Raw genomic sequence first — 12,433 nt, 5'->3', positions numbered from 1 at the left:
CTCTTGCAGGTAAACACACACACACACTCACAAACAAATAGGGTAGATTGGGGAGGGATGCATGCGTGTGTGTTTGTTGAGGGGATAAGGTGTGGGGGCCATTCAGCCTGATAAAGACATTTTCCAACTTCCCTCTATTGTTCTGTGGAACTCAGTCCATTTATCCATCAAGAAACTTTTCATTAAGTATTTGCCTTAGGGCTGTACCTATATAGATAAATCTTGGTCGACCAGAGTCGTCTGTTCTTTCGACCAATCGATTGGTTAACATTTTCCATATATAGACACATCCTATGTATTTAATCAAATCAACTATATGCAGTGAGCTTGTCTGCTGCTTTAAGCGCACTGTTTGGTGAAATAATTAAGACACACAAATGACTAGAGGGAGTCAAACCGTAATTGATTTGACTGTGTCAGGCAGGGCTAAGACTTGCTGCGGTGTGTTAACGAAAAATGACTGTGTGACTAGCACCCATGGTCTCTCTTTCCTCCCTGCTGCAGTGGTGCACCATATACAGTGCATTCGGAAAGTATTCAGACCCCTTGACTTTTTCCACATTTTTTTACATTACAGCTTATGCAAAAATGGATTCAATTTTTGTTTTTCCTCGTCAATTTACACACAATACCCTATAATAACAAAGAGGATTTTAGATTATTTTTTTGCAAATGTATAAAAAATGTAATTTACATAAGTATTCAGACCCTTTACTCAGTACTTTGTTGAAGCACCTTTAGCAGCAACTACAGCTTCAAGTCTTCTTGGGTATGATGCTACAAGCATAGCACATCTGTATTTGGGGAGATTCTCCCATTCTTGTCTGCAGCACCTCTCAAGCTCTGTTAGGTTGGATGGGGAGCGTAGCTGCCCAGCTATTTTCAGGTCTTTCCAGAGATGTTCGACCAGGTTAAATTCCGGGCTCTCGCTGAGCCACTCAAGGACATTCAGAGACTTGTCCCGAAGGCACTCCTGCGTTGTCTTGGCTGTGTGCTTAGGGTCGTTGCCCTGTTGAAAGGTGTACCATCGCCCAGTCTGTGGTTCTGAGGACTCTAGAGCAGGCTTTCATCAAGGATCTCTCTATAGATTGCTCCGCTCATCTGTCCCTTGATCCTGACTAGTCTTTCAGTCCCATCCACTGAAAAACATCCCCACAGCAAGATGCTGCCATCACCATGCTTCACCGTAGATATTGTGCCAGGTTTCCTCCAGACGTGACACTTGGCATTTAGGTCAAATAGTTCAGTCTTGGTTTCATCAGACCAGAGAATCTTGTTTATAATGCTCTGAGAGTCCTTTAGGTGCCTTTTGGCAAACTCCAAGTGGGCTGTCATGTGCGTTTACTGAGGAGTGGCCACTCTAACATAAAGCCCTGATTGGTGCAGTGCTGCAGAGATGGTTATCCTTCTGGAAGGTTATTCCATCTCCACAGAGGATCTCTGGAGCTCTGTCAGAGTGACCATTGGGTTCTTGGTCACTTTCCTGACCTTCCTGACCCCGATTGCTCAGTTTGGCCGGGCGTCCAGCTCCAAGAAGTGTCTTGGTGGTTCCAAACTTTTTCATTTAAGAATGATGGAGATTCTTGTGGATCTTCAACGCTGCAGAGATCTTTTGGTACCCTTCCCCAAATCTGTACCTCAATACAATCCTGTCTCAGAGCTCTATGGACAATTCCTTCGACCTAATGGCTTGGTTTTTGCTCTGACATGCACTGTCAACTGTGGGACCTTAAATAGACAGGTGTGTGCCTTTTCAAATCATGCCCAATCAATTGATCAATGGAAACAGAATGCACCTAAGCTCAATTTTGACTCTCATAGCAAAGGATCTGAATACCTATGAAAATAAAAAAATCTGTTTTTTATTTTTAATACATTTGCAAATATTTCTAAAAAAACTGTTTTTGCTTTGTCATTATGGGTTATTGTGTGTAGATTGATGAGGGGGAAAAACGATTTCATTAATTTTAATGAGCGGAGCAATTTTAGAATAAAGCTGTAACGTAACAAAATGTGGAAAAAGTCAAGGGGTCTGAATACTTTCCGAATACACTGTAACATCAACAGTGTTTATCGCGCTGTCCATGTTGCTGAATATGCAACATAATTACAGCCATTTCAGACTGAAAAGTTCTGTTACCGAAATCCCTAATTCCTCAACACTTGCTCTCTTTACATGACACGTGTATGCATTGCATGTACCTGACCAATACGGTCTGACCTAAACCATATCATAATCACATCAATATATACGTTCTAACAAACTCTGAACACCGTAACACGTGACAAATGAACTCAAAACTGGGAAATGTTTACTGGTTGTTCAGGAGACAAAGGGGAATTCAGATTTATGGAATAAATTTGACTAGTTCTGGAAAATAATGGAGATCAAGGAAATAATGTAAATCGCAAGCAATGCGTGTGCATATTATGTGTGCCAAACAGGTGCTGTTAGATTACAATATAATTTCTCTAACCGTGTAAACAACACTAAATAAAATATAAGCATAACAGAGTGTCACGCCTTGGTCATTATATTTTGTGTTTTTGGTATATGTTTGGTTAAGCCAGGGTGTGACATGGGTTTATATGTTGTGTTTCGTATTGGGGTTTGTAGTAATTGGGATTGTGTATGATTAGGGGTGGGTCTAGTTAGGCTTGGCTGCCTGAGGCGATTCTCAATTGGAGTCAGCTGCTTATCGTTGTCGCTGATTGGGAACCGTATTTAGGTAGCCTGAGTTTGCGTTGTATTTTGTGGGTGTTTGTTCCTGTCTTAGTGTTGTAGTCACCAGATAGGCTGTAATAGGTTTTCGTTTCGTTTGTTGTTTTCATATTCAGTTATTTCATGTACCGCTATTATCTTCATTAAAGTCATGAATAACCTACACGCTGCATTTCGGTCTGACTCTCTTCATACAACAGACGAACGACGTTACACAGAGAGTCTGTTGTAAAGGTTTTTGGGTTATTTTTGCCTTTATTACAGCAGGGACCAAAACCACTCGGATTCATTCATGAACGTAATATCCAAAATGGAAATGTTTATTTGTTGTTTACGCTAATTATTCAAGGATCCCTTTGTTATTTTATTTGAAAACTAAATAGCTAGATTGCATTTCAAATCATGAATAACTCGTATGCTGTATGATGACATTAACTAATTAATGATTGATACTGTAGCTTATATAGGTTTTGAAATATAGGTCTCAGTAAGTTACAGTATTAAGACTTTAGTGCAAACAACACTAAATACATTATAAATAATAACAGAGAGGCTGTTCTGACAAAAAAAATGTCAATTCTTTATTACAGCATAGCAAAAATGTAAAACAGACGAATTTGTGAAATGGTTCATCTGAAATGCTGTGGTTAGTGCTCATGAAGGTTTGGTGTTCACACAATCAGAAGGCAAGATTGATCTTATTTCTGTAGATATCAAAAAATATATAATATCAGTCAAACGTTTTAGAACACCTAGTCATTCAAGAGTTGTTCTGTATTTTTACAATTTTCTGCATTGCAGAATAAAAGTGAAGACATCAAAACTATAAAATAACACATAGGGAATCATGTAGTAACCAATAAAGCGTTAGACAAATAAAAATATATGTAATATTTGAGATTCTTTAAAGTAACCACCCTTTGCTTGATGACAGCTTTGCACACTCTTGGCATACCTTTCAAATAGCTTCATGAGGTAGTCACCTGGAAAGCATTTCAATTAACAGGTGTCCCTTGTTAAAAGTTAATTTGTGGAATTTAATTCCTTCTTAATAATGCATTTGAGCCAATCAGTTGTGCTGTGACAATGTAGGGGGGGTATACAGAAGATATCCCTATTTGTTAAAAGACCAAGTCCATATTGTGGCAAGAACAGCTCAAATAAGCAAAGAGAAACACCAGTCCATCATTAATTTAAGACATGAAGGTCAGTCAATCCGGAAACTTTCAAGAATTTTGAACGTTTTTTCAAATGATGTCACAAAAACCATCAAGCGATAAGATGAAACTGGCTCTCATGAGGACTGACACAGGAAAGGAAGACCCAGAGTTTCCTCTGCTGCAAAGGATAAGTTTATTAGAGTTACCAGCCTCAGAAATTGTAACCCAAATAAATGATTCACAGAGTACAAGGAAGAGACACATCTCAACATCAACTGTTCAGAGGAGACTGCCTGAATCAGGCCTTCATGGTCTAATTGCTGTGTATTTGTGAGATGCAGAGTAGATGAATGAATGATCTCCACATGTGTGGTTCACACCATGAAGCATCGAGGAGGAGGTGTGATGGCATGGGGGTGCTTTGCTGGTGACACTGTCTGTGATATATTTAGAATTCAATGCACACTTAACCAGCATGCCTATCACAGCATTCTGCAGCATTACGCCATACCATCTGGTTTGCACTTAGTGGGACTATCATTTGTTTTTCAACAGGACCAAACACACCTCCAGGCTGTGTAAGGGCTATTTGACCAATAAGGAGAGTGATGGAGTGCTGCATCAGCTGACCTGGCCTCCACAATCACCCGATCTCCACGCTATCGAGATGGTTTGGGATGAGTTGGACCGCAGAGTAAAGGAAAAGCAGCCAACAAGTGCTCAGCATATGTGGGCTCTCCTTCAAGATGGTTGGAAAAGCATTCCAGGTGAAGCTGGTTGAGAGAATGCCAAGAGTGTGGAAAGCTGTCATCAAGGCAAAGGGTGGCTACTTTGAAGAATCTAAAATCTATTCTGATTTGTTTCACACTTTTTTCGTTACTACATGATTCCATACTTGTTATTTCATAGTTTTGACATCTTCACTATTATTCTACAATGTAGAAAACAGGTCAAATAAAGAAAAACTCTTGAACGAGTCGGTGTGTCCAAACTTTTGACTGGTACTGTATATGAATGATTTATAAAGCCAGGCACATTTAACAGTTAGGCTATTGATTATAGACCTAATTAAGTTGGGGTTTCCTCTCTCTTTCCTCTCTCTCTTTTCTCAGACAGTTAAGTCAAAGGCTGTTTTCTCATCTCTTAACTCCGCTGCTGCCTCCACAGCATTGTTCTCGTTAATGGTTACCTTTGCAAAGATGCACATAGCAACGTGGTCTAGGAAAATGTGCCACTTCAACAGCGCACTGATGTGTTTCAGAACAGTGGACAGCGACCACTATCCACCATTGGAGAAAGTGCATCTGTTATAAAATAATATCATTTTTATAAGCGTTGCACCATTGTTTTTACATAATGTAACCATATACAATTTCAATAGCACATCTTAGAGTGATGGACTGTGCCATCCCTATGGCCTCCACAATGAATTACTCCACTCAGACAGGCACAAATCAGACAGGTGTCTTGTACACCATGATTTTATTTATATTTTTTTGCTACTGCTCGACTAAAGAAATCTTGATCGACCAACAGTTTATTGACCAAACAATCGACCAGTCAACTAAATGGGAAAAGTCCTAATAGACATACTGCTCATATATTCTTCTTATCATGTATACTTATACTAGAATTTGCAATATGTAACTTTTCGGGCGACCCAACCAAATTCACAAAGAAATGTGTGTTATACATCTGTCTTTCTCACTCGGGGCCTCCCGAGTGGCACAGCAGTCTAAGGCACTAGAGGCGTTACTACAGACCCGGGTTCATTCCCGGGCTATGCCACAACCAGCTGTGGCCAGGAGTCCCATAGGATGGAAAAGAACTATGGTTAAAATATGTGCAGTGAAAAGTGTTGCCAATCAAAAAGGTGTCCCATTAGAGGAAATGAAGGGTTGCATAAAATGTGACAAGACACAAAAATATATGCATTCATTCGTTTGTTCTACCCCAATCCATCCAATCCATGAGTGCCAAGCAGAGATGCATTGGGTCCCATTTTTTAAGTTGGCCTATTTGTGTAGCGTAGTCAGGTACATGCTTTCACATGGTCTCATGATGAAGTAGCCCTGCCTGCGAATTCAAAATGGTTTAATGGTAATGACGTTGGTTTCTCCTGTGGGAAAACAGGATTCAGATCCCACCTGTGACAGTTGGTATGACTCTACTGGGGGTTAAACTCCAAACCTTCCTAACTCAGGGTGGACACTATATCTACAAGGCCACTGAGTATGTACTACGGTTACTGTTATGACTCCTAAATTAGTTGGCCAACTGTGCACTAACCCTGATGTTTACTCACCATACGTCCTCTGCGTCCACATCGCACTCTGCCCCAAACTGGCAGATGTCACAGGTAGACGTCTCCTTCTGCCCAGTCTCCGCTGACCCCTCACCCCCTGAGAGAGAAAGAGCAAGAGATGGAAACAGAGACATAAGTCTAATAGGTCTAACAGATCTAACGTCAAACTTTATTTATTTGATCAATGTATTGTATTTGATTTGATTTTTGCTGTTTTCAAAATAGCTAAGCATGCAGCCAGGCAAACCCCTCTTGCTTAACAAAATGTGTGTTGACTATGTCAGGGATTTTTCTGCCATAGAAATCCTTGGGCGGGCCGCCTAAGTGTTTTTCTTCGGGCCGAACAGTGCAAACAGTGTAAAATATATACATAATATACAGTGCCAGTCAAAACAATTGGACACACCAACTCATTCCAGGAATTTTCTTTATTTTTACTATTTTATACATGGTAGAATAATAGTGAAGACATCAAAACTATGAAATAACACATATGGAATCAGCCAGCTTCACCTGGATTGCTGGCCACACACACAACACACATACACACAATAACGATATGGTCACTTAACCAACGTATTAGTGGCCGCATGCAGGAATCAAACCCACAACTTCACAGGCCCTTGTAAGGCCCCTACAGACACCCATACATATACACAGTGTTTCAATAAGTTTACTTCCCCCAGAAACACTAAAACCACAAAATCTCACAATTCCTCAATCACAAAATGTTACTGTGACCCCTAGCAACCGAAGTCAGACGTCTCAAGTGCCTCTACAGCCACCCTATCTAACAATCAGCCCGTACGGTCACTTTGATTCCTACTTTCCTTCCTTCCATCCCTTCTTCTTTCCCTTTCTCCATCCCTCCCTGTCTCTATCTCTGCCGCCTGAAATCCCTGCTGATATTTCTAGAGTCTCTCCTTTATTCCATCATCATTTTTTTTCTTCGGTGTGTTAGGGAGCCACCGGCTGTAGGTGGCAGGACTAGAGTGCTTTCTGGTTGCCTGTGAGCTTATGGAGGTCAAATGCCACTACCGGTGCATAGCCACAACTCATCAGTCACCAGGCGGGGAAAAAAGCATCCCTCCTCAGAGAATCCCTTGTTTCGCATCCTTCATTTACCCCCTACCTTGAGTTGTTGCCTTGTGGTGTTTGGAAATAATCTTTGGACTGGATAATCCTGGTTTTTAGTCTCGCTTTCATCTAGTTTAGTGCCTGTTTGAATGTCGTATTTTGAATTGGTAAGTCAGTTTTAGTGTTAATTTCATGAAGCTTTGTCCTTGTTTTGGTTTGTTCACTATTGGTTTTGCCGACTCTTGTACATGTTTGGTCTGATTAGTGCTTTGGTTTGTCTACACTCGAACATGTTTGGCTTAAAAATCCTTCTTTAACCTGTCTCCTCCACTTCATCTTCAAGTGACATCAATAAGGGAGCATAGCTTTCAGCTGGATTCATCTGGTCAGCCTATTATTACTGTTGTAATAATAATTCATAATTAACTTGATTTCTATGGAGCTTTTCATAGAATATCAAAGTGCTTCAAGAGCAAAAAACAAACAAGCAATATTTCATGATAGGTCAACCAATCGAGGCCAACTCTTTGAAATGTGCTTCCTCTGAAGATGTAGAGGGTCAGTTCTTGGCTTGAGAGGAGAGATCTGGTCAGAGGATGGTGGATGACGGTGATGGAGTCTGGGAACCAACCTGACTCTTTTAGCCACTGAACTTCTGTTCCACTCTGTGTAGCACACACTTGGGTGATGCCTCAGCAGCTCAGAAAGCTCACAGCACAAAGTTCAGAATAGTATGTAGCCTGTCGTCCTCTGCCTCAGCAGACGTGCCCTCTGCCTCAGCACTACTGTATTCCTCCATCTCTCATTCCGAACAGGCTTCAGGCAACTCTTCAAATTATGTTCTCAGAAGATCAGCAACTGACAGCCAGGTGAAATCTCAGTGTCCAAATGCATTTTTCAAACAAAAACATTACCCAGCTAGCTAGCTATCTAGCCAAGCCAAAAACCTGTCAGCTAGCTAGCTATCTAGCCAAGCCAAAAACCTGTCAGCTAGCTAGCTAGCCTGTGAGAGCAAAATGGTCAAAGTGAGGTGTTCTCTCATTTGTGTTTGGAAGTAGCTAACAAGCTAGCCAACGTTTGCCAGTTAGCTTGGGTGCTTGACTGCCGTTGTGAGGTCAGAACGCTCGGATTAACCCTACTCCTCGGCCAGATGGGCCAGCGTACTCTCTGAACGCTCCGAGTGCGAAATGCTCTGAATTTACGAACTGAAAATCTGACATCGCACTCCAGATTGAATTTATGAAGACAACGTATGTCATGAATGTTTTGTACACTTCGAATGATTTGTACACTCAGCGTATATGATAGTAACAACTTTATTGTCTTTCTGATACAATGTAATGGATAGGCAGCTTATTTCAGGCAAAGTGAGGGATGCCCTTGGGGCCATCTACCTTGGGGCCAAAAAGGAGCCGATGAGCCAAGGCGCATCGACCTAATGTGGCAAAAGTCATGGGTCCAATGTTTTAACCCGCATTGGGCCCACAACGTGCCAATGTGAACATGATTGCTGGGTAGTGCTTTGGTTTGTCTACTCTTGTGCATATTTGGTCTGGTAAGTACTTTGTTTTATCTTAATTTGATCTCCCTGTTGCAGGAGAACTCCTGCAATACAGATTTAAAAACGCTTCAGAAGTTTGTAATTTCCACTTTGACATTTTAGACTTGGTTTTCCCTTATGAAAAATGTATCAATCCCTACATCATGATCGTACATCCATTCATATTTGTCTGGTTAGTTATTTTTTGTCTACTCTTGTATATACTGTATTCGGTCCGATTGGTGCTTTGGTTTGTGACCCTTTTCTGACTGTTTCAGTGCCTATTTAGTCTGGTATTGTCTGGATAGCACTTTCTCAACGTTAAATCAAGCCTTGTTTACGTTATAATTATTTCCTTGTTTTGTTGATCTCAGTATTGGTTCTGACCATGTAAATGCATGTGCCTGAAATCCTAACACACCAATAGAAATGAGAAAAAGATTGGCAAAAACAAGAAAATAGAAAGTTTCCTTGCAGTGACAGTTTGAAAATTCCTCTCCATTCCTCCATTTTTGTTTGAACCTGTGTCTTTGCCCTTAGGTCTTGGCAGAGCACAGACACAACACACATCCTGAATGCTTAAGACTCTTTCTCTCTGTCCCTGTCTCTGTGAAGATTATAACCCAGTCAGGCAAGAAAAGGTGTCCTTTCTGTATTCATGGGGACTATTCTATACTTTAGGTCTCTCCAGAAGGTAAGGTGAGCCTCCATTCTCTTAAACAGCAAAAAGCAGCTTGAATCCCAAAGCAGTACTACATACAGTAACAATATAACAATACCAACTGCAAGTTCCAACCAGAGAAAATATGCAAAATAGTTTACAAAATGATATATCATACAATTGATTTAGAACATGTGAGTTGCATTCAAGTGTTCAAATGAGGTTTCATTAGACTTGAAGTTGACAGTTCAATTATTCTGCGAATGTTCTTATCCAGGTTAAATTGACATGATTGACTGCTGATTGCAAAAACACCTCATTTCAGCCTGTCTTACACATTCTCTGTTGTATAAAACATGAATAAATGTCATACTGAAGCTGTATTTTAAACTGCATCCCTTACCCAAACGCTTCACCTCACCTCACACAACCACCCACACACACACATGCTCACGCACGCACACACACACTCCACATAAATACCCCCCAACACCCACCTACCCCTCTCCCCACCCACCCTACACTCAGTAAAATGACAAAGTGACTTGGGACAACAGGCAGTGCTTTACCCTCTTTCCTCCCGAGTCCCCATATCCCGATTATTTTGGTTGCAACACTACACATCTCCCCTGTTCCTGTCTACTCATCCCAGGAATCAGGAGACACAGGAAGGTACTAACTGTAACAAAATGCCCTGTTTGTACTCTTCACATCACACTGTATTGATCGGAACCAGAAGCTGACCAGCGCCCCATTTGGAAAAGAAACAGAAGAATTCTTAAATGTTCTACCTGGAACTTGTCACTAATACATATGGCAGCAAATACACTTTTGCAAGACTTACAAGATTCATAGAAGATTCCTGTAATAACTGACTTAAATGGGTGGTTAACAATTACACATAACAGAAATGTATTATAAAAAAACATGCAAGAGTGCAAGCTAAGCCTAATAAGGTCTCACATGCATGGGACATACGACATTTCAATGCAGTTGGATCATAGTAATAACAGAAATGTTGCATGTAGTATATAAAAAGCATACAAGAGTGTAAGCTCATGCAATGTGACACTTATTGAAAAAAGAGAAGAGGAGAGAAGAAGGACAGGAGGAGGAAAGGAGAAGGAGCAGGATATACTGCCCAGCCTTAACCATGGAAACTCATAACTGAAAATGTATTTACACAAATGTTGTATTTTTATTATAGTAACACACATACAAATACAGACCCAAAGGGGGAGCCAAAGATGGAGAACAAAGATGGAGCGAGAAAGGGGGAGAGAGAGAAATAAAGAGAGCGACGAATAAATGGTACGCAACAGATAAGAGATGTATGGTAAAGTTTGATTTTGTTCTCAGTAATAGAGCTCCCCACACTGACCAAGACCCCTCTCTCAACCAAGACAGAGGGAGAAAGAGACAGATAGAGACAGAGAGAGAGAGTGAGAATGAGAGAGAGATGGAGATTTAGGGCACTCCAGCAGCACCTATCACAGGGATGATGAATGAAGCCCACACACCTCTAAAAAACATAGTGTTTCAAGAGCGACCTTGGTTACAAACACAGAGAGGGAAATGGCATGTACAAGCTTGGAAGCACACACACACACACACACACACACACACACACACACACACACACACACACACACACACACACACACACACACACACACACACACACACACACACACACACACACACACACACACACACACACACACACACACACACACATACACACACACATGGTGCATGGGATGATGAGGACTGTTGCTGGTGTGTGGTCACTAGGACAATGCAGCTTTCAGAATTGAATAAACCATATGCTTCACTGTTATTACTGGTTGATCCTAATTTCCTTTCAACTCAGTAGAGCTAGATGACTGTAACGTAAAAAGACTGCATGCCACTTTCAATACTGGCAAGTATATAGTTTTGATCAGCGATGTACAAGACATCAATTGAACCAATCCGGCATTGCAGTACGGTTTGATTTGTCTAATCTTAGCAATTTCTTCTTAGCTAGCTACATAGCCGTCTTTGTATCAAAGATAATTGCGTAATTATCGTATTTCGCCGTCCTAACGTAGTCTTCACTAGCCAGCTAGCTAACGTCCACTGATTAGCTGCACTGGAGAAACTATTACACTCAACTGAACGACTTGATTAGTGTAGTGTTAGCTAGCTACATAGCTGTCTTTGCTGTCTTCGTATCCAAGATAATTGTGTAGTTTAGAGTGTGTAGTCTTAGAGTGATTATCTTAATTTACCGAGGTTAGCTAGCCAGCTATTTGTCGTCCTTAACGTAGGAGACTCTGCTAGCTAGCCAACAGCTAGCCAACAGCTAGCCAACAGCTAGCCAACGTCTACCGAATAGACTCACAACCCGGTCGCATTCACAGGTAGTATCACATTTTCATTTCATTTCATTACAGTACAACGGTTTGATTTGTTTGATCGTAGCTAGCTACATAGCTAGCTACATAGCCGTCTTTGTATCAAAGATAATTGTGTAGTCTAGAGCGATTTTCTAGGTTAGCTAGCCAGCTATTGTCGTTCTTTTAACGCAACGTAACGTAAACAACACGCTAGCTAGCCAGCTAGCCCCCGAATAGCAGCACTGCAGAAACTATTACACTCAACGGAACGATTTGATTAGTGTAGTGTCAACAACGCACCTACTGCCAGCTAGCCTACTTCAGCAGTACTGTATCATTTTAATATTTTTAGTCAATAAGATTCTTGCTACGTAAGCTTAACTTTCTGAACATTCGAGACGTGCAGTCCACTTGTCATTCCAATCTCCTTTGCATTAGCGTAGCCTCTTCTGTAGCCTGTCAACTATGTGTCTGTCTATCCCTGTTCTCTCCTCTCTGCACAGACCATACAAACGCTCCACACCGCGTGGCCGCGGCCACCCTAATCTGGTGGTCCCAGCGCGCACGACCCACGTGGAGTTCCAGGT

The 12,433-nt window shown here is 41.2% G+C and overlaps 1 protein-coding gene across 1 annotated transcript in view; it reads right to left on the bottom strand.

Annotated features, from left to right (window-relative positions):
- Nucleotides 1-12,433, bottom strand: part of LOC124043745 (tomoregulin-2-like) — a 196,510-nt gene that overhangs the window by 19,655 nt on the left and 164,422 nt on the right. Inside the window, exon 5 of the mRNA XM_046362669.1 lies at nucleotides 6,188-6,284. Coding sequence (XP_046218625.1) covers nucleotides 6,188-6,284 — 97 coding nt within the window. The remainder of the gene's footprint in view (nucleotides 1-6,187; nucleotides 6,285-12,433) is intronic.

This window comes from Oncorhynchus gorbuscha, linkage group LG09, assembly GCF_021184085.1.
Source record: "Oncorhynchus gorbuscha isolate QuinsamMale2020 ecotype Even-year linkage group LG09, OgorEven_v1.0, whole genome shotgun sequence".
Classification (NCBI taxonomy): domain Eukaryota; kingdom Metazoa; phylum Chordata; class Actinopteri; order Salmoniformes; family Salmonidae; genus Oncorhynchus; species Oncorhynchus gorbuscha.
Note: the sequence above shows the minus strand (reverse complement) of the source record. Positions and strands in the feature narration are given on the sequence as shown.